The 23,161-nt window shown below is 45.6% G+C and overlaps 1 protein-coding gene across 4 annotated transcripts in view; it reads right to left on the bottom strand.

Annotated features, from left to right (window-relative positions):
* The window catches only part of ARSB (arylsulfatase B), a 137,040-nt gene that overhangs the window by 9,393 nt on the left and 104,486 nt on the right, over positions 1-23,161 (bottom strand). The window contains exon 7 of one of the 4 annotated variants that reach the window (XM_054715129.1): positions 19,476-19,849. The exons of 2 other annotated variants lie outside the window; for them this stretch is intronic. In XM_054715129.1, coding sequence (XP_054571104.1) covers positions 19,593-19,849 — 257 coding nt within the window. In that variant the 3' untranslated portion in view covers positions 19,476-19,592. Of the gene's footprint in view, positions 1-19,475; positions 19,850-23,161 lie in introns of those variants that run through there. One more of the 4 variants, XM_054715130.1, reaches the window with a different exon arrangement.

Raw genomic sequence — 23,161 nt, 5'->3', positions numbered from 1 at the left:
TCAAACATAAAACACTGTGTTAAGTGTTCTAAGTTAACTCATTTATTCCTTGCAATAGTTCTATGAAATAGATAATAATGTCTGCCAAAAACTGTCATTAAATGCTAGAAAAGGTTTTTTCCTTTTATAGCCTCTTTTACGTAAGAACTTAAAAAAAGGAGAAAAGTAGGCAGAAGCCATTATTATATCAGGAAACAAAACACACACAAAACAAATCACTTCTTTGGTCTGGGCTTGGAGAGGATCTACATTTGCTCCCCCATTCGTGTTCCAGACTTTGAACAGCGTTAGCGGGGAAATATCAATGGCGGGAGTTTTAATTTGCTGCTCTCAGGGTTTAGTTCCTGTTCTGCCCTGTTGAGGGGCCTGTCACTTATTTCCCCTGAGCTCTCTTTCTTTTTGATCACTTTAATAATGTACAAAGATAAGTTTAAATTTTTATTCTAGCTCTAATGACCCATTTTATTCCCCCTGCTGATATGAAGCCATCTTCACACTTGAATGGCACATGCCTATTAGAACAAAACTTACTCGTTTGGGCTAAGTGAAGAAAACCCCCTAGCTTTTCTAGATATTTGGTTGTCAAGGTTTTTCCTAATATGGAATCCTTCATGTGTGTTCTTTAAAGTGTTTCTTTTTTAATTGATATTTTAGAGAGAGGAAGGGAGATAGAGAAAGAGAAAGAAACATTGATATGAGAGAGAAATATCGATCAGCTGCCTCCTGACTAGGAATCAAACCCGCCACCTTTTGGTGCATGGAACGACGCTCCAACCAACTGACCCACACCGGCCAGGGCTCACGTATGTTTTTTAATGAATAGGTAAGACTTAGGTTTAATTAGCACAACAGCTACCTTCAACTTCTGTGCTTAAGTTAAAAGTTTTTAAAAGTAGATTGTTAACTTATTACGTGAGTCAATATGCCTCAGAGTCTATTTGCACTAAACATTTGATTGGTGGACCATTTCTTCATGGCTAAATCCAAAAAAGTTCAAAGGACCCCAAATTCAAAGGAAGTTCAAGTCAGGATTCTTATTGTGCCGCTAGTCTGAGCCCCACTGCCCACAGCCTGCACGTTCCCCAGATCACAGCGCACTGGGGCTACATCTGGCCAGACGCACTCGGGCACATGTGGATCAAATCTCCAGTCTGCTCGTGGTTTTACATGTCCCCAGAGCCGTGGGCTCAGGCCAGGCTGCCTGGCATCCCGCTGTGTGGCAAGGACTTGCCTACCCAGATGCAAATGTGTACACTGTTGTCTTGATGCTTGTTTTTGAAAACCATTCTGAATCTAAAAATAGAAGTTTTCTCTAAAAATAGTTCCCAAAGAAACACTGGCTAGAAGCCCCACACTCTGAGCTGATGCTTCACTGACCCTCTTTGCATAATTTTCAAAGGCGAAAAAAGGTCCCAATAGCCATACGTACAGCCCTGGGGGCTGGAGAGCTGGGATTTACAGAATTGTGAGGAATTAGCAGCAGCACTCCCTACACTGTGGCTCTAGTTCTGGGAAGGAACTCAGAGAAACCACAGTGCATTTTAGTAGCTTTCAGAATAATCTCTCCTTCTAGTATCTTATTAAGTTACTTAACCACTCTGACTTCCTGTTTCCTTGAATGTAAAATGGGGATAAAAATAATGTCTACCTCCCAGGATGGCTGTGAGAATGAAATGAGATCCTATGGGTGGTGAGTGTGCTGTGCACTCTGAGTATAAATATCCTGGTTCCAGGTCTCTCGAATTCCCACCGCAGTTGCCACAGGACTGGGCACACAGATGAAACTGACTGACCAACTGAAAGAAATCATTTCAGTTTTGGTTGAACCTATGGCCTTTGATTGATAGCCATCAAAATCAAGGTGTGATCAAGAGCCCAACTCTGTAATGACCATTAGATCTGAACCAGCTGCCAAGGGAACAAGGTATTAGAAAATCATGGGTAAGAGGGGATGAGGAAATGTGGAGGTATTAGTCACAGGGTACAAAGTTCCGGTTATCTAAGTCGCAGAGATCTACTGTACCGCCTAGTGCCCATACTTAACAACTCGGTATCATCAATACTGTGTCATCAATACTGTATCATCACTACTCTATCATGCACTTACAAATTGGTTAAGTGTTCTTATCACACACAGACACACAAATAATAAATAAAGGGGGCAGGAGAAAACTTTTGGAGGAGACGGATATGTTTATGTTATAGATTGTCATGACGGTTTCACAAATGTATATTCATCTCAAAAGTCATTGTCGTATACATTAAATATGTACAGCTCTTTGTATGTCATTCAGACCTTAATAAAGTGGTTTAAAAACAAATGAATAAAAAAATAATGTGAACAATGTGGCAATGCCACATAAATTCTATATGCTAAATCAGAGACCTAGCCAAATACTGTGAAAACAGAGTGAAACAGAACAGGGATTGCCAATTATGGTTCTACATCGGGACTGCCTGACCCCCCCGTCACCATCACACAAACTCCGTCTCCTTGAGCCCAGCACAGCTCAGCCCTGGGCTCTTGCCTGGCCCAACGTGGGCTGTTGGGTCTTCTGTCACCTCCAGTGACTTGAAATCACCATCTTTAGCAGCAGCATCTATTATGCATGTGATTGTCTTGAGTAGCTCCTCCCTGCAAACAAACTCTATGCAGCTGCCCCTATAAAACAGCTAAAAGCAGGGACGTCCAATGTCCACTTGCTTCATGGTTTTCAGTCCGCAGAGGGACTCCTCAGGCTCCATGGATCTCAGGGCGACAGACAGTGGCCAGCACACTCTGCTGGTGGCACCCACGTGGGCAGAGGTGCAAAGAATGAGGGGGCTGTGGGCATGGGCAGCATGTCAGCCTTGGGGGACGGCGGAGCTGGTTTGTGGTTCTGGACGACAGTGGCCACATGCCCTTTGCCCGTTGGGGCCAGTCCCACCCCTCGGTCCCTGTACAGCTCTACTGGCCTGAACTCTGGAGAAGGGGAAAATAAGGAGGCCTGACCACCACTAACCCCCCGCCCCCCCAAGTTCATCCTGCCTTATTTCTGAACGTAAACCTGATTGCTGAACCTTTTCTGTTGCATCCACACCACTTATTTAGAATCCTCTTGGTGAAATCCTTACAACACAAAACAGGAGTATCGAGGAAAATATAATGCCAGACATAAAACTAATCAGAAAAAGGTGAGGAGGAATATTACAGATGGCATTTATTACCTACTAGGGACAAATCAAATACTCAATAGTTTTTATACATGCAGTCCACATGACATATTTCAAATGAATCTCAAGTTTACAATTTTCAGTTTACAAAGTCAGTTTCTCTGACACCTACTCATTCAGTCCATATTTGATATTTTAAAAGTCCTAGTGAAAAGAGGGCTTTGATGTGGCTTGCTCAGCCTAGGTGGAGTTCAAATGTTAATCATTACTGAATTGTGCATAATAAGTATTCAGAGAACGTGCCTGTGTTACAGGGAACTTCAACAGTTGGTTAATGTCTGACATTAGCCCGGAGTGTCAATTGAGCAGTATAAACCAAGGACTCAGTGAATCCTCAACTCATGACTATGCTAGTAAATTAATCCATTTATATCTGAAATGGGTTAGTCATTCATTTGCCTATAAAAATATTTATTTTGTTGATCATTCTAGGTGCAATATATTAAATCTTCAAAATGAATAAATCAAAGCCCAGCTGTTGATAATAAAATAATTTTGTTAAACCCAGCCGGTGTTGCTCAGTGGTTGAGCATCGACCCATGAACCAGGAGGTCCCAATTCCATTTCTGGTCAGGGCGCATGCCTGGGTTGCAGGCTCGATCCCCAGTTGGGGGCATGCAGGAAGCAGTCGATCAACAATTCATTTTTGATGTTTCTCTCTCTCTCTTCCTCTCTCTGAAATCAATAAAAATATATTAAAAAATAATTTTGGTAAAACACCATAAATTCTAAAATAGTGGAAAATACATTTGTTGACTGAGTGAATAAAATGCACAAAGTGCCTGAAAGGATCCAGGGAGGCAGTGCTCACTGATCTGGGCCCTAAAGGACAGGATGAACATGACAGGTAAAGAGAGTGTGACAAAAATGATCCAGCAAGTGGGGGGTGTCTCTCTTCTTGAGTATTTCTTCTCCCTATGGAAACTTCCTCCTTCTCATAGTTTATGTACTTTCTCTGGCTCCATCACATTTCCGTTGCACCCTCCTACCCCCCGAGCCACCCTGCCTTCTTTCGACCCTGTGCCCAGGTGAGGAGTGGGGGTGGGGGCAGAGAGACCCTGTCTCTCTGACTGCCCCTAAGACAGCTTCCACAGGAGCTCCTCTCCGATGCACCACGTGCACTGGCACGTCCTGCACCCCCGAGCTGGGCGCCTCATCTCCACATTTTCCTGTTGTAGCTAAAGTGGTAGAACATTCAGACTGAGATGAGAGAGGGGCAGAGGATGGAACCCTAGAGAGAAACAGCAAGCAGAGCAGAGGGGAAGGAGCCTCCCAAAGACAGAGGAGGAGGTAGACTAGAAGGATGCTTAAAAATTCACGCGAAATAGTCCATGGAGAAATGGTTGCTGTCAAAGAGAGGAAAAGCATAAGAAAGCAGGGAAGGAGAGCCTGCATTTGGAGACTAGGATGCCATCCATGACTGTGGAGACAGCAATGTCCCTGGGCTTGTTACGTATAATGCCCATAATAAACATGAACGAGGGCTCCAATGAGCTTACAATAACAAAGGCAGATAGAAGAGTGTGTACTTTCTCTAATCATCCTCCAATTAAAGTGAAAACAGATGATCATTTCCAGCTCTGACATCACTGTGCATGTGCCAACCACTGTTTCCACTCTGGGCCTGCCCCACAGCAGGCTAATCTAATGCAGAACTGTGGCTAGCCTTTGAATTCACATTTTTAGTTTGTCTTTCTCTAAATACAAGTTTTTCAAGTAATTGGTAGAGTCCGTCAGCAAATCGCTATAAATGGACACTGTGTATATATAAAAAAAGGGAAACTAACCAAAAATATTCCTCTTCAGCCTGTGATTAAGATGATGAGCATGAACCAGGCAGAGTCGTCTGTTCTCTGGCCAGGGATGAAAGAAGAAAGACTCTCTGCCCCGCAACATGGCATTTATTGAAATCCCAACTTTCACAAAGCCCCGCGGTCCAAATGCCTTGCTGAAGGCCACACTCCTGTGCCTTACAGCTCATATTCCAGGGCGCAGGAAAGACGTGTCTAGGCTCTGAGCACATTTTTGGAGAAGGATAAAATAATGCAAATTTAATACTTAATTGGGAAAGGGGGCCCTGCCCATGGACTCAGCCCGCGATGGCTGTCAGGTGGGCCTGGCCTCTCTCACTTGGCCGGGTGGTGGTGCCTGTCCTTCCAGACCCTGGGAGCTCACACTGGGGCAGCAGTGCGGCAAGCACAGTGCAGAAAACCAAAGCTGCCTGGCGCTCTTCCAAGGACAGCCCTGCACAGCACCGCTATTCCACGTCCCAAACCCGGCATGTTACACAAACCCTATAATCACTGAAATGAGGGCCACTAGGTGCTGCTTGCCAAAGGTAAAAAAGCAAAAAATTTGAGACAACTCTTTCTAGCCTACCCTAGTTCTTGGCAGCAGCCCCGTTGAAACTAAGGATGTTTTATGTTTTGAATCTATCAGGGTCTCCAATAACCCAGGATTCAGAACCATCTCTCGTTCCAAGGAAAACTGAACACACATCTGAGACAGTAAGCAAAGACAGTGTCTTTAAAGAGGTGCCACCAATTCTCCAGATCAACGTGCGAAGTTCAGTTGCCGAGAACCCACCGTCAGTGTTCATGAATTTATACATACTGATTTGAATCTGGCAGCTTGATTAGGGCGTCCAACAGCCAGCCAGACAGAGATTCCTGAAGCCTCAGTCCTTTCCCTAAAAACCTTGTGTTAACTGTCCCATCCATAACCCCAAAGTGATTCCTGGCTGCGAGGCACCTCACACATATCCATGAAATGACTCACAGAAGAGGCAGATCTAAATCTGTGCTGGCCAACCCAGTCCTGAGAGACACTCTCTCCCTAGCAGCCATGGTGCCATCATTTTGAAGTCCAAAGGAGATGGGGGGGAGGGAGGGGGAATACTCGACTCTACTGTCACTACCCACTCCTTCTCTTTCCTCTGATAGTATTGTTAGCTTTCACACTGGGGGCTGATGTGTACAGACAAACCTCACTTCTAAGACCTGCATATGGAAAATCAATTAAGATGGGGAAGGAAAAAAAACAAAAAACCAGAACTGAATTTTCCATCTGACTCGAATAAGAATGCTGAGACCTTCAGGCAGATGAGGACATGGCATGGCGAGCCTGCTGCATAGCAGGGGCTGACGGTATTAGAGGGAGGTGCTCTGCAAAGGTTAGGCGGTTCCCTGGTGTACCATACACTCAGCGCCTAGCACTGCGTAGGTATCTGGTAAATATTACTGAATAAGTCAATGAACTGGAGCTCCAAGGTTGTGGGTAGATTTTACGGTGAGCTCAGTAAGGTCAGACAGAGAGAAGAGAACAGCAGGCCGAGACACAGCCTGACCGTGGGAAATGTACACTTCTCAATTTCACACCTCCAGACAGGGCCATTGTAGAAGAATAAGGTTTAGAGAAAAGACACTAGGAAAATTAAGGAGATCATTATTATAGAATGAAGGAAGTTAGAACTACCAAGGGGCCTTAGACATCATGTAATTGGTCTCCCCTTTGCATGCAGGAGGGACCAGAAGTTCAGTTCCCTGACCCAGCTAGTTGGTGTCCGAGATGGGAGCCGCTGGTCAGGTACCCAGCTCTGTGTTAGGTCATACTAACAAAAAGTTTGGGCTTTTCTTTTTGTAATTATACTGAGAAGGAATGTAACTTTAAATTTGTGGCCAGGATAAACCTGTGGTCCCACTGGGAGATCGAAGGGGCATCTCATGATGTTAAATGATAGATTTAAATGAACTGATAATGGCTAACATCTTAACTCCATTCTCCTGAGTGGTCAAAGAGAGGGAGGCTGTTTGCAAGCATGAGGAAGGGACATGTAGGTCCTTATTTGGTTGTGTTTGCTCTACTATGAGTGAACTTCTTACCTGCATCAGATAAAGAGCCTTCCTCAGAAAAATGAAGAGCACACATGCTGGGACCTGGAAAGAAGCCTTTATTTATTTATTTTTTAAATCCTCACCCAAGGATATGTTTATTGATTTTAGAGAGAGAAGAAGGGAGGGAGGGGATATGGAGAGAAAGAGAAACCTCAATCGGTTGCCTCCTGTACGCACCCTGATGGGATGGAACCACAACCTAGCTATGTGCCTGGACTAGGAATCGAACCCACAGCCTTTTGGTGTACAGGACAACACTCCAACCAACCAAGCCACCCAGCCGGGGCTGGAAAGAAGCATTTTTCCTCCTCACGGAGAGTGTTTTCAATCATTCATTGGAACTGGAGCTCCAGGTCCAAAACTGACAATTCACCATAACACATTCCCCTCTGCACTGGGGACACTTTTTGTATTAATATGATTACATTAACCTGTCAGTCCAGCGGTATATCCTTTGAACACTTGAGAGAAAGCCAGCAGCTTCCTGGGGCTTTTCCAGTAGAAATATCTGCTACTAAAAGGTGATTTCCACACATATCCCCTGCCTCCCTGGATCAGGAGATAATTACTGGGCTGTTAAAGCCGCTGAGGCTGAGGCCTGGCACATACACCGTGTGCTTTTGTAGGAGTGCCAGAGGGAGCGCAGAAAGCCCTGGATGTGCACCCCTCCACCCACCCCCGCAAGCTCCCATGGGGTCGGAGCATCCAAGTTCCCACAGAAACAGTGCTGGTCCCCTTGGCTGGAGGGCTTGGACCAGCCCTCTGCCTCCCTGCTTGTGGCTGCTTTCCTATGTGATCCAGCCTAAATGTCTTCCAGAGGCTCAAATGATGCAAGCTCTGTGAAGACTGGGATTCGTCCCCATGAAATACAGGAATTTAGGTTATTTCAACAAATATTTATTGAGCATTTACTCTGCACCTGGTGCCATACCAGGAACTGGTTTTATTCCATTAGGTGATTATTTACTAGTGTTGAACAGCTACTGTGCACTAGGGACTGGGCTTGAGTGCCATTCCCTGCAAGGAGGTCCTGGTCCAGTGAAGGGCCTGTTCATTATTTCAGAGTTTCTCTCAGTTGAGGAGAGCGGGCAGAACTAGACAGGGTTCCTGGCCGTCCTGGTGAGTCAAGGGTATAAGCACAGTGTCCCAATGGCTCTGAGAGTGTTTTGCCATTAATGTTCTGAACACCATTTAGTTTCAAGGAGCTCACATAAGATACATGCAGAGATAGACTCCTGCAAAAAGCAAGAGAAATACCAGGGGAGAGATTATCTCTCAGGATTAGTAAACTGCTCATGACGATGCAACTGACACGTAGAGTGAAAAGAAAAAAGAGTGTTTTTCTTTTAATGAAAACTAGTTCGTTCCTTTTGTTGCCTTGCCACTCCATCAAACCCACCTACCACTGGTTAGAGGGCTTGGTCAATGTAATCACACAAGTTTCTCTTAAGGAAGAAAGTTAGAGAGGAAGGTTGGGAACGGCTTAATTTTCATGTGACAGGAGAAATGGAAACCAGGGGACCATTCTGACTTATCAAGCAGGTGAAACAGAGCTCAGAGGGATCAGGGGGAAATATCTTGACACGGCAGGCAATTAATACACTAAAACTAACAACCAAAGGCAGCCATGGGAGCTGCGATTACCCAAATGCTTTCCATAGGGCATGCTGGAGAGGAAACAACAGTGGGCGGGTCCTAATTTCACACATGCTGATGGCCAGGTAGAAACTGGCCCTGCTCTTCCCCAGGGGAGTTGGGAGGAGTTGTCTGCCTGCCTGTCTCCCACCTCCCAGTTCGCTCACAAGTGTTCCTGCTCAAAGCTGTGCATGCTTTGGGAGTGGGGACAAGGTTGCCAGGGGTGTTCTGTGTCCTCACAGGTCAAGTCAAGTCTCCTATAAAATCAAGGACAGTTGGACACAGGGATTATATCACCAAGTTCTGTTTAAATTACTCGGTACTTAGTTCAGCAGGAGCCCCATAAGTATTTTTTGAGTGACTGATCTTTCTCTGCAACATTCATGACTCTATGGCCTATAGACTGTTGGTGGAGTCTCCGCATCCACTTCCATGGTTTTGTGAGAGTGACACACAGATAGTTGCTTAGAAACAGTGAGCTCCTGCCTGGCTGGTGTGGCTCAGTGGTTGAGCATTGACCTATTAACCAGGAGGTCACTGGTTCAATTCCCAGTCAGGGCGCATGCCCAAGTTTCGGGCTCGATCCCCAGTGTGGGGTGTGCAGCAGCAGTCGATCAATGATTCTCTCTCATCATTTATGTTTCTATCTCTCTCTCCCTCTCCTTTCCTCTCTGAAATCAATAAAAGAAAAAAAAAAAAGAAAGACAGAAACAAACAAACAATGAGCTCCTCAAAGGAATGTACACTGAAGAGTGAGGCCCCAGCCAATTATACTAGTAAATCCCATTGTAAAGGGACCGTTGAAAACACCAAAGCCTTTTCCTAATAATTGCTGAATCACATAACAAGCAAAAAGGCTTAATCCTATAATCACATCAAGTTTACCGGTACACTGAGTGACTTTCTGCATTTGCCACTTATCTCTGGCGAGAATCTGACATATCAGTGACATGTCCGAGCAGAATTGAGTCAGCAAACCCCACAGGCAGCTAATATTACAATGTTAGAACCTACATTTTAATCTGTGATTTTATGCAGGTATATAAAGATTTACTAAGATTAGAAAAAGGACAAAATGAGGTTATTAGGAAGAAAAATGTCTTTTTGTTTCTATTCACTAATTTTACTTCTAATTATTTTCCTTTCTATCCATCTCCCACCATGGAAGGAAGCGGCTAATGCAAATCTGGAAACATGGCAGTAACAACTATTTCTGAGAAAGCAAAACTCACTCTTTTCTGCAGAGTTTTCTGGTTCCCTCTGACCGTGACTAGAAAAGCAAGCATGAAAGAGGGAATGATAGATGTGAGAATACATATGGGGTGTGTCCTCTGATCCGGAAAACAGCTGGGTGAGCTGGCATGTCCACTGGAAGCAAATTTAAATGTTTGGTTGCGACTGACAGTGCACCGGGCGCTGGTGCATGTTCACAGCTCGACTCGACGCCTGGGGACGGGCCGCAGAGCCGAACCTGCAAGGAGCACTTCAAGAGAACTGTGGTGGGGGGGCGGCAGCGGGGTGGGGGGGGGGGGGGGGGAGAGCCTGGATGCTGGGATACAGGAACCTGTGCAGCCTTGGGCCACCTACTTAACTTTCCTAAGACTGACTTTATTTTTCTGAAAAAATAGGAATAATACTACCACCTACCTTCCTGGGTTAAACGGGCCAATGCAAAACGCTGAGCCAGTGCCTGGCACAAAACAGAGGGAAAATATAGTGGTCTTTATTGTTATTATTACTATAAAATCTCCTCTGGCTTTATCCTCTTCTCCCACCCTATTGTGTAACTTCGCAACAAGAAAACTGGCACCCGAAGGAAAGAGAGAAGAGTAACAGAGTCACACTGTCCCCTGACATGCATAACGATGTTATATCTGAAGGACGTTGGGAGGCTATTAACAAGCAAGATCTTTACAGAAGATCTACTGGGTGCAGCACACAGGGTCAGGTGCCACCAGAGAAGTGGGAATGCATGTCTCTCATGCTAACTGCTAACATTTATTCAGATGGCCCCTTCAGAAGCTTACAGGAAACAAACATGGTTTTCGACACATTAAGGTACTGAAGCTTTCAACATTTTTAATCCATGCAACTGGATTTTTAAAAATGTGTTTGTAGGTCTGTGCAGCCACATCATCCTGTTGCCTCCTATTAAGTTTCCAGCCAGCCATTGCTCCCCACCCTGCTCTTTGGGGGGCCCCAAGCACAGCACTCTACATCTTCCCCATTACATCCAGCCTGTTAGATCTGCCTTATGGTTCTCGACTGCCAGCCGCTCCTGGATCCCGACTTAGTCGTCCACTGTATCCACTCTTACCCACAGCTCTGTGGCACCTGGGATGTGGTGAGTGCGGCTTTGGTAGCTTCCTCTAAGTGACACCACTAGAAAGTGGAATGTGCACAGGAAGCTGGACAAGGTGTTAGCTCAAAGGGGTCAGCATCCCCCAAAACCTGCAAGTCTTAGCTCGTTTCACTGAAGACTTCACCAGCTGGCACACACTTGCCATGCTTACTCCTCCACTCCCTGTCACCTCAATTAGCTCTTCTTTCTTAATTCTTGCAACCATGTCTGTGATCTGCACAGGCAGAAAGCTGGGCCCTGAAGCTGGGAAGTGCCGAGGACAATAAAGTGAGCAGAAAGCATTCCACAGTGGGGTGGAGTGGGGGTGGGGGGTTTTGTGGAAACAAGAGGGCGGTGGAAATGAAGCCAATGAAAATCTGGTCTGGAAAAGTTCAGCTAATGGACTTCAGAGCATCAAGTCCGTGGGAGATAAAATAGAAACATTTGAGAGATTAATTCAGAGCAGAGCCTACCCTCCACAGCGTGTGTTCCTGACTGACGGGTGGTCCCCAGGCTGTATCCGATGACACATCTCCATCAGCTGGTTTCCAGGTAGAGCAGCCCCACGAATCATTTATCTCTGTTTTAAAATGTGCTCATGCCAGCTCCCCTGGGATCCGGGCACAGTCGAAAGGCACCTTTCTCTTCTGTCACCTGTCATCAAGGAGGCAGTGGCTCCTCACTGGGGAGAGGCAAATGCTTCATCCCAGAAGGAGCCTAAGCCCAGAGAGCAGAGTGCAGACCTGATTTCCCGGGACTTCAGGCTGCCCCCTCCCTTCCTGAATCAGTAAGAGGAGGAGTGTCTTATTGTCAAAGCCCTTTAAACATATTTGAGGAACCTGAGGGGAAGGCCTTTTAAGAAGGTGCTTGAGGTGTGAAGATGCCAATAATTTGGGCCGTCCTTCCTAACTAGGAGATCCTCAGGGGTGACTCTGAGCAAGGCAAAGAGACATCATAAAGCAAATCCAAGAATAGAGGGGATGAGAACAAAATAACCTTATTTCCACCTTCTTTTCCACATACTTAAAGTAACACCTTATTATTAAATGTTTAAGCATGCACAAAAGTAGACTGACGAGCATAATAAAAACAAGGCACCCAACACGCAACTCCAATAATTATCCACTTATGGCCCATCTTCCATCTTTCCCTGCCTTTCCCTCCTCCCCACACCGTTTCAAAGTAAATCCCAGCCTTCATAACAGTTCACCCATAAATATTTCAGTATCTCTCTCTCAAAGAAAAGGATTCTTGAAAGAAAAGCCATAATCACAATACTATTATCACATTAATAGTGACTTAATGAGCAAGGTAAGTAATGTTTTCCGGAACACTAGCAGCATTTCCCTAATAGCTTCACACATCCAGAGCCACAGTCTGAATGTTTATGCCCCCCACCTACCCCCACATTCATATGTTGAAATCCTAACCCACAAAGATGATGGTGTTAGGAGCCTTTGGAAGGTGCTTCCTTCATGGGAGTGGAGCCTGCGTGAGTGGAATCAGTTAGTGCTTTATCAAGGAGGCTCCAGGGAAGGCACTGGCTACAAACCAGGAAGTGGGCCCTCACCAGGCAGTGAGCATGCTGGTACCCTGAACTTGGACTTCCCAGCCTCCAGAATGGTGGGAAATAAATCTCTGATGTTTATAAGCTACCCAGGCTGTGGTATTTTGTTAAGGCAGCCTAAATAGACGAAGACATCCATTAGTGTGCAAATGTCTGCCTCCTCATGGTCATAAGACACTTTTACGATGAGGCCCGAGTTACCTCCTGGGAGCCTGGGAGGAGGCCGTCCTAGGGCACAGAGCTGCCTCGGGCAGCCCAGCCCGGCTCATCCAGTACTGGGTGGAGGGAGAGTCATTTCATGTTGCATTTACACCTCCCAGCACGGAGAAGCATTCCTAGTAAAGCATTTCCCTGACTTCCGGAGCCGCAGGCAGCTTCAGAAAGCCAAATCCTTGCGAAGGCCAAGAGGGACCGAGCTCCATCCAGCCTTCAGGACGGCCCAGCCCTCAGCAGCAGCTGCGGCCACGGCCCTGTCTGCAGTGTCACTGGAGGGCCTCTTGCCCACCTGCCTGGCCAGCGGTGTTCTGGCTGACGTTCTGCTGGATGTGAAGGCGGGACAGCACACAAAAAGGCCTCAATGAGTGTTAACTAGTTCTCTTGCCTTGCTTCTGACTTTTTCAACTAGTCCGAGCTAACATGTTAATGTGCTAAAGGCTTCTATCTGAGGTCCCAGATTTGCAGGTCAGACACCTGTAGATTATGAACCAGGTGCCAGGCACTGTGCTGGGAGGGGATACGAAGATGAAGGAACAGATCCTCCGGCCCCTATCTTTGAGTTTTGGAACCTAACAAAGAAGGTGCGTGAATGAGCCTGAGCGGTCACTGAGGAGGAGCAATGAGCACGTACTTAATTCTTCTGCCCAGAAAGGTGAAGGCAGTGCTCGCTGGGAAAGCCTTATCAAGGAAGGTTTCGTTTGAACTGGATCTCAAAGGATTAGCTAGACTTAACCAGGCAGAGGAAGGCAAGAAAGAAAAAAAGAACAGCATGAGGAAAAGCATGGAGGCAGGAAAGCATGTGTCCCACTGGGGGACAGGGAGAATGTGGCATTGCTGAGCATGGCAGGGAGGGAGGTGGAGGGGGTGGGGTGGGTCAGGAAATGGGGCTGGACCACTTGGCTGGACCCAGCCTGGGCGCTCACTGAGGGAGGCCAAACAGGCGAGTGACTCTTACGGAGAGGAGTTCAGGCCCATCTCCAGCCAGCGGAGAAGCATCAGGTGACAGACCTCTCGCCACATATCATGGGGGACTCTCTGCTATGTCTACACCAAGAGCCAGTTCCATGGAGTAGCTAGGAGTGAGGAACAAAGGAGGCACAGTTTTGGAGCATGTTCAGGGAGGAGAGTAGGGGCTGTCACATCTGGCTCAGCTCCCAGATTAGGCAGCACTTCTTGCCATTCAGCTGGAGCTGGGAGATCCCCAGGACCAGGCAGGAGCAACTCTGCAGCTGTTTGATATTCGGCATCTGGACACACTTGCTGCCTGTGGACTTTAACCCCGTGCTCCTGCTCTGATAACACATCCTGGCAACCTGCCCATTAGACCTGAGCCAGGCCTGCCTTGCTCTTCTCAGAGCAGGCCTGCAGGCCTGGCCCTGAACCATATCCCATTGACACACTTCTTAAGCTGCATGCCCACTTGCCTGGCCCTGGGATTCTGGCTGACCCTGGGAACCCCAGTACCAGGAGGGCCCCTGGGCCCTCCCCATCAAACCTTGGTCTGGTGGCTCAGCACGGTGAGCACCCCACTTGGTCCAGCAGAGAGTGGCCCATCTGTTGTCCCAGAAGAGAAGTCATGGCTCCCCAGTTTATCCTTAGCAAACTTAGCTCTCCTGATCTCAAGCTCTCCTCTCACATCTCCCTACCAAGACGGAATATGAATCTGTCTTTTCTTCAGGTGCTCAGAGTAGGACAGTCATTTCCACACAGGGAATGAGAACAGGACGGGGAACAGAATGGAAGTGATTAAATTTATGTCCCAAACCAGCATGCAGATCCCGTGAATTGCTGGTACCCCTGGTACAAGTATTCCACGGAGAACTCAGTTGCGAAAGGACAGAGAAGCAGCATGGTGAAAACTCTTCCTCCTTTGAATGGAAAAATGAGGTTGGTGCCTGTGAATTATTTGTTTCTCATTTGCTTTGGAAAGAGATTGTGGAGAGAATTTGGAAACCTACATTCCATTTCAGAAAGCAGACCAGATTTCAGCTGACATCAGTTTGGCAGGGGGGTAGATTTTGTCTATTTTTGCCACGTGGGCTCATTTTCTGGGGTACGCACTATATGGTCCTAATTCGAGACCCCAACTGAGCTGCCCCTTCAATCATGAAACTGTAATTAGCAGTGAATGGCTTTTGAGTTTTTATTTAGGGCGTGTTTTCTCAGAGAACACACGGCCTTCCTTCTTCAGTGAGCGCCACTGGGGACTACGTTAGTTAAACATCTTCAACCAGGATCTGCACTCGGCTTTCCTAAGCTCTGGGAGTTTCAGGAACTTCCAACCACCAACTCCCATGTTTAGTTGTATCAGAAAATGATTGTGGTTGGATTTCTCCCAAGACTCAAAGGCCTTGAGTCTTGACCTAGTGTTGTTAACATAAACTTCTCGCTGCACAGAAGGCTTTGCACAACAAAACCACTTAGAAATACAAGAAACGTTAGGTAAAATTTCTGTGGAAAGTTCTGGCTCTCAAGTGTCCGATTAAATATCAAATCTGAAAAAAAATGTCTGGATGTGGGTGTGGTAAGCTGGGGGCTCTCCCTTACGGTGAGGGCAGCTAGAGCACAGTGCAGAAGCATGGTCTGAAACCACACACTGCCATCCCATTGTTATTTTAGGTCCCATCTGTCCAACTGGACTGCCCATTTTGGGGGGGTCAGTATCCTTGCCTTGCCCACATTTCCTAGCAGAGTGAAACAGTGAGTGCTCAGAAATATTTGTTGATTAAATAGTTGTGGGCACATACTGATAGGCTAGAACTTTTTGGGAGGGCTGTTCTTTTGGTTAGTGGGGTTCTGCTCTGGGTAGTAAAACTACTTCCCTCATTCCCTCCCTGAGAACCTAAACTCTCTCAAGAGAATTAGCAATATAACTAGCAATATAAACTATAGGACCCAGAAATTCATCCTAGGAGCCCACTAAAGAGTTAATTCAGTTCTGATATGAGAATTAGGAGGCCAGGCTATAAGGATTATATACAATGGATTTATAACACAATAAGATTTTTTTTTTAAGGGCAAAAGTAGTGACTGGGGACATTTCAGATGAAGAAATAACCATGTTAACCTCACTGCTTTTTAAACATTTGCATCTGTGAACTGCAGAGGCTCAACAGAAAGCAGATTGCCTATATCCACTGAAAGCCATTCTGGCATGAGAAATTTCTCTTACATAAAGCAAAACAGATGTGTGAGAGGGAAAAGCAAACTCTCTTTTGGGTGTATCAACATTTGGAATTACACAGTTGTCTCAGAAACTATATATTGTGTGAAGCAATGAATTTGGAATCTTGACCACACTCTATCCCTACGAACTCAATATAAAAATCAGAGACTTAATATCTGGAAAATACTAATTATTAATGCAGATGGAAAACAACAGCATATTCACATTTCATCCACAATTAAAAAAAAAAAAATTTGGAAGGCTCTCTGCCAACTGAACTAACCCTGAACCAGAGATGAAATATCCAGAACTTCTGGCCAAGAGCCACCTGGAAGATGTGATTCAGATCCACTTGACTGTTGAAGTCATTAGAAGAAGTGCCACGTCCTTGTAATGGGGGAACGAGTACACCAGGGTCATCTGCACATGCATCTGCACGTTGGGAACCACAGGCAAATCAACTTGGAAACACACAAGTGCTCCAAGGCGGCCCCCTTCTAGGTGCAGGTCAGTATTTACAGAGCAGCGGGCAAGTGCTCGGCTGTCGGCTAGGCTGTGGGAAGAGCACAGGAGCACAAACAAGAGCGCAGGCCCTGGGCCTGGGAGGAAAGCACAGTGTCCCGAGGGCACCTCCTGGCCTGAGAGAAGAGTATTTACCGTAGGGAGGAGAGGAGAGAGAGCAGACAAACGCCTCAGTGAGCAAGCAATCTGAAACCAGGCTGGGAAAGTTGTTCCGTGGACCTTCAAATTGGATCTACATGCAAAAAATGTATATGTATAGATTGGGAATGCCAATATGACAATCAAAATCAATTTGCTAGAAATAAATGCTAGTGTGATTAAAATAACGCCAAATATTAGATATGATCACATTACAGAAACGAAGTCACAAGAACATTCTGTTCAAATATGCACACACACACACACACACACACACACACACACACTAGATGTAGCACAGATGCAGCTTAGAGGGCTCAGAATTGTCCTGGACACACAGAGCATAATAATAATGGATGACGGTGATGAAAATATTTATAAGGTATGAGTGTACACAGAAGGAATAAGTAAATATATTTTCACTGATAGTTTTTCCACTTAGGCAGTTCTACAAATTAACTTTAGATACATTCTCCACCTGAAGCTACAGAGCACTTATTTATCACGTAAAAAAACCACAGCAGTGACTTATGTTCTAAATCAGAGTCATGCAGTGCTATACAAATCTGTCCTTTTCTCATTTTGTATTTATTATGAATATCAGTAAACGAGAGCTCTCTTTATTTTCTTCTAATTTTACTAAATATATTTTCTGAAACTGTATTCTGATGTTCAAAACTGCTTGAGGGAGAAAAAGGAATTATAAAACACAAGTATCAAACGCTCTCCAATAAAAGCACTTAGATAATAATCCATTTAAGAAGAATGAGCTCCAAATCTGGGTTGTATGAATAAACAAAGGCTCCGCACTGCAGAAGGTGGAGGGAGTGTTTTCCCATGTAATTCCGAGACCACTGCCTTGATTTCGGCGCCTGGCAGGAGAGCCTGAGGTGTCCGTAGGCCTCCCACTTCTGAAGGAAAATATACAGAGCGAAACGCTCATTGTTCATGAACAGCTCTGGCATCTGAATTTAATAATCAGATGCCATTTGGAGTCTATATAGTTTTTCAACAGTATAGACACTTAAACCAATCAGGCTGAAATTAAACACAACCCACTGCATAGATTTCAACTGTGATTTATCTCTGTTTACACGCACATGTGCAATCTCTGACGAAGCATTCTTGAAGGCAGCCGAACAAGGAAGAATAAGGTTGCGGTTCAAGAGGGATCATCAGTGAAGCAATGAGGAGATACAGTTCAGTGTTCCCCTACATGGCTTTGAGCTGTCTGCCATCACATAAGACCACAGTGCCTTTATGAATATACTTTCCCTACCTGGTGTCCTCTGCCCTCTTTTAAAGACCCAGTTAGAATCCAACCTCTTTTCTGAAATCTCATGAGAACTCTTCTATTTAGGCATATTCTTCCTCTCCCCATATTCTTTATTTTCTCTATTACTCAGCTCTTCATCATCCACTGTTGTGTATTTATTAGTTGTTTTGAAATATGTCCACATTTTATTTTCCAGACTCATGTATAAGCTCTTTGAGGACAAGAAACTCTGAGTTATATGCTTTCCGTCCCTGTGGCAACCTTCCTCGAAGCATAGTCCTTAAAACTGCCTGGGTGTTTCATCAAAATATATTCAGAGATCCTGAAGCTACGTAGAGGGAGGGCCCAGGAAGCTGCATTTTATTTTTATTTTTTTTTTTTTATATATTTTTATTGATTTCAGAGAGGAAGGGAGAGAGAGAGAGAGAGAGAGAGAGAGAGAGAGAGAGAGAGAGAGAGAGAGAGAAACATCAATGAGTGAGAATCATTGATTGGCTGCCTCCTGCACACCCCCTACTGGGGATCGAGCCTGCAACTCGGGCATGTACCCTTGACAGGAATTGAACCTGGGACCCTTCAGTCTGCAGGCCAAAGCTCTATCCACTGAGCTAAAGCAGCTAGGGTGGGGGTTGTGTTTTGAAGATGCTGCCAGGTGATTTGTATGCACTCCCAGATTGAGGACCATTATATACAAGGACTATAGACAAGAATTAGGGAAGTGCTATGGGCATAATCAGTATCAAGAAGTGTTAGTTGATATATAAAAGAACACACAAAAAACCCCAAACCAAACCAAATCAAAAACAAACAGAAAACCATGTGTAAAATTAAAGACATTTGGCTTAATCTTATGTCTATAAGTTGAATCACAAGCCAATAATCTTCTTATGAAATGTTATTTTAAAGAGAATGCTTACTCTCTAGTCTCATGGTCGCTGAACAGGGCAGACCATCTGCCCCGCACTCCTAATTAGGAGTTCATGCAGCCACCCCCTCCCCATCCTTCCCTATTTGCTTTCCCAAAGAACTCTTCCCTTGGCTTTCCTTCTCATCTCCGCTGCTCCTTCCCTGTTTCTTTATCTAAGAGATTGATGGCCTTTCATACATCTCAGTATGACTCACAGATAAGAGGAGAGCAGGCCCCAGAGAACAGGGCCCCACAAGTTTGCGGAGTGCCTTATTCAGATTAGAACAAGACACTCCTTCTGTGCCAAGAAGCATGACTTGGCAAATGGAGGGCAGGCTGTGCCCTTGTGCAGTTAGCAACCTGCGAAACTATGCATGGCAGCCTGTCAAAAAAAGGTGGAAGCAAGCATCTGAGCCTACTATCCTTGCTCCCACATTCTTCAGAAGATGGCTTTTCCGGATCTCTATTTTCTGACTTGACTCTTTCTTTCTCAGGTCCAGATGCTATTGAGTGAAGAAGAGCCAACATTATTCACTGGAAGGCTCAGAAGAAAGCTGCATGTAACTTATTATTGTGAGACAAAAGTGAAGGGCTTGCTTTTTATTTCCATGAAGGGATGTACAAAGGGGAAGGATTTACACTGTGTGAAAAGGTGAACAAAGAACTTTGGAGTATGAGAGAGACCAAGGAATTCTCATCTCTGAAGAGATTTTGAATATTACGAGGAACAATCCACCTGTGGTAGTTTATGGTTGATCTGAGCAGGGTGGTCTCCTGGGAGCCCCTCTTTCTCTATGAAGGCACGTTTCCTATAATGCAAGGCTCTGGGTCCCTGCCTTTGCTGCCATTTCTGCTGAAGTCCCCCTGAGGCCTTGGGGGGAGGAGGAGGACTTGGCTCTGAAGTCCTTGCTTCTTTGGCCTGACTTAGCAGAAGGTTGACTAGGAGCTGCAACAGGAAGAGGCAGTCAGACCAGTCTATAAAATACATAAAAATTATTTTCCTGAAGATAGGTAAATTTCTCAGGGTACAAATTTGATAAGGACAGCATCTCTAGTCTAGGAGATATTTTATAATCTTACCAGTCTGTGAATTCCTAAAGGACAGAGACCCCATGTTCTCCTTCATTATTCCAATGCTTATGGGGCCTAGCAGGAAGTTTCTCAACAAAAACCTTATTTATTATTTTTGATCCTCACCTGAAGGTATTTTTTTAAAGATAGATTGGAGGGGAGGGACAAGAGGGAAAGGGAGGGAAGGAAGGAGGGAGGGAGGGAGGGAGGGAAGAGAGGAGAGAGAGAGAGGGAGAGGGAGAGAGAGAGAGAGGGAGAGGAGAGAGAGAGAGAGAGAGAGAGAGAGAGAAGAGAGAGAGAGAGAGAGAGATGTGAGAGAGACACATCGATTGGTTGCCTCCTGCACATGCCCTGATTGGGGTCGGCGATGGAGCCTGCAACTGAGGTATGTGCTCTGGACTAGGAATCGAACCTTTGACCCTTCGGTCCTAGGGCCTACACTCTAACCCAGTGGTCGCCAACCTTTTGGACCTCACGGACCACCGGTTGGTGAACGCTGCTCTAACCAATAAGCCAAACCAGCCAGGGCATAACAAAATGCTTATTTTTTAAAAATATATTTTTATTGATTTTCAGAGAGGAAGGGAGAGGGAGAGAGAGATAGAAACATCAATGATGAGAGAGAATCATTGACCAGCTGCCTTTGGCATGCCCCACACTAGGGATCGAGGCTGCAACCGGGCATGTGCCCTGACCTCCTGGTTCATACCACTGAGCCACGCCAAAACGCTTATTGATGAAAGGAGCTTACTTTCTCAGCTCAGTCATCTGACCCTGCCTCCAAAAGTCCGTCTCTGTTTGGCTCCTTCCCTGTGTTACTCTCTACCCTTACCACCCTCAGTCACAGTTCTGTGGGCTGTGGACTCTGGATCTCTGGGTGTCATTTCAAGGTCAGATGGAAGCACACCCTGGGCAGCTGTCATTGTCCAAATTCTCAGCCCCATGACCTTTGTCCCTAGGTGTAACTTCTGTGATTCTGTGACTTCTGTGGCAGATCTAATCAGTGATCTCAACAAAATGAACTAATAAGCAAAACAGAGACAGACTCATAGAGAGCAGGTTGACAGCTGTTGGGGGGGGGGGGAGGCAGTGAAGGCTGGGGGATGGTGGAGAGATTGAGCAAAAAAAGAAAAAAAAAGGAGGAAGAACTCATAGATACTACAACAGTATCTGGGGGGAAAGGATGTGGGGGGGAGGTGGAGGAGGGCCTGGGGGGGATAAATGGTGATGGGCAGAGATTTGATTTGGGGTGGTAAACACATAATACAGTGTACAGATGATGTGTTGTAGAATTACGCACCTGAAACCTGTATAATTGTGTTAAGCAGTGTTACTGCAATAAATTCAATAAAAAAAGTAAATTAATTAATTAATTTAAAAAAGATAGGGAGATTATCTGGGCAGTCCAACCAAATCATGAGTCTTTTAAAAACAGAGTTTTCTTTGGTCCATAACAGAAAAGTCAGAGAGATTCTAGACATGGACAGGGATTCGACAAGAGAAGGTTCTTCTTGACTCTGACATAAAAGAGAATCATGGGGCAAGGACCTGAGAACAGCCTCTAGAAGCTGGGACCAGTGCCTGTGAGAGAACGAGGATCTCAGTCCTACAACCACAAGCAACTGGATTCTGCTAACAACCTGGAAGCACCTGAAAGCAGATTCTTCCCCAGAGGCCCCAGGTGAGAGCCCAGCCTGAGCGACACCTTGACTGCAGCCTCGTTAAACCCCTCGGAGAGAACCCAGTTGAGCCTGCCCAGACATTCAACCGCTAAAACTGTGAGGTGATAAATGGGTGTTGTTTTAAGCTGCAAGGTTTGTAGTGATTTGCTAGATAGCAATAGGAAATGAATATAGCAGCCCTCTGAGAATGTCTGTAGGGATACTTTACTTGCCTCCCAACTCAAGTTCAATCAGCTCTCTAGTTGGAGAGATAAAAAATGGGCATTAGTAGACTAAAAATAAACAATAGCTATGGTTATTATTATTGTTGTCCTTGTTCAATGACCCATTCAACCAACTGCTTCATGCTCTCCCCTGTTTGCACTGCCCTCCCCCGTTCCATGCATCTGTTAAATTTTCCTTTCTCCCCCTTGTCTATCAGGTTTGTAGTTTATGGTAAAAGCCTCTATGCTTGAGCTAGATCCTTTATGCTTCCAGGATCCCACCCAGCTTCCACATAAGCAATTAGAAATATGAATATAGACCCTGCGGAGCATCTGCACACAGATATAGAGCCATCGGTGGGTGTGCCTTTAAGGATTAGAGAACATGTCCTGAGTGAAATAAACTTGGACAGAAATAAGCCAAATTAAGATCCTTGACATACAACCAGGGCTGCTCAGACATGAGCATTTGGGACCAAGATAGCCACAATCCTGGATGCTTTTATTGAGACCCGAGATCAATATCTGAGGTAATAACTCCCTCGTGTAAGGTCCAGGGCCTTACCCAAATTACACGGTGCTCAGCAGAACGGTGCTCTAGAATCCAGCTCTTCTGACACTTCATTTTTCCTTTCAGAAATCCTACTTTCCTTGTGTTAAGTCAAAGAATCCTTCAAACATAGCTGCTCTTACTTCTAGGAGAAGAGGGGAAATGATTTTCAAATGCTTCCTTGATCCCCCCGTTTTCCTTAAGCAACTTTTCTCAATCCTCTTTTTAGGGCTAGATTTATTTTGCTTTGCATTCTAAGCTGCTTACTTGGCCCCCCACGCCCCCGCTATGCATGCTGCAGCCCCATAAGCTTCTTGGGAGTAGGGCGTCCTGTCCCATATATCCTTGTATCTCCCTAGAGCCTGCTGTACGTGTTTTAGGACTCTAATCTGAGCACTGAGTTGGATTTACTGTTGAGATTTCCTTTATAGTCAGGTTTCAGGTAGGGGGTTAAGGTCCCTTGATCCAGGGAAACAAAGACCAGGGAGCAGTTGTAGCTTAGCCCACTCCTGGAGTCCCCCAGGGAGGTGATGGTCCCACAGCCCCAGGAGGCTGAGAGGAAGAGGAAGGGATGAAAGTTCCAGATGGAGAGGAGGGAGTGCCAACCTCGCTCACAGCCCTCAGCCAGCAGCGAGGGGGGTTGTTTCTTCTCTGATGTGATCTTTCCCCTGCCTTGGCCAAGGCTGAGAGCATTCCCTGTAGAGCAAAAGTGAAACAATGCAGTTGCTGTTTCAAAGCAGAAAAAAAGAATGGTGGTGGGAAAATGTGAGGATAGCATTTT

Source organism: Eptesicus fuscus, chromosome 4, assembly GCF_027574615.1.
Source record: "Eptesicus fuscus isolate TK198812 chromosome 4, DD_ASM_mEF_20220401, whole genome shotgun sequence".
NCBI lineage: Eukaryota > Metazoa > Chordata > Mammalia > Chiroptera > Vespertilionidae > Eptesicus > Eptesicus fuscus.
This window is presented reverse-complemented; position numbering and strand designations above follow the sequence as displayed.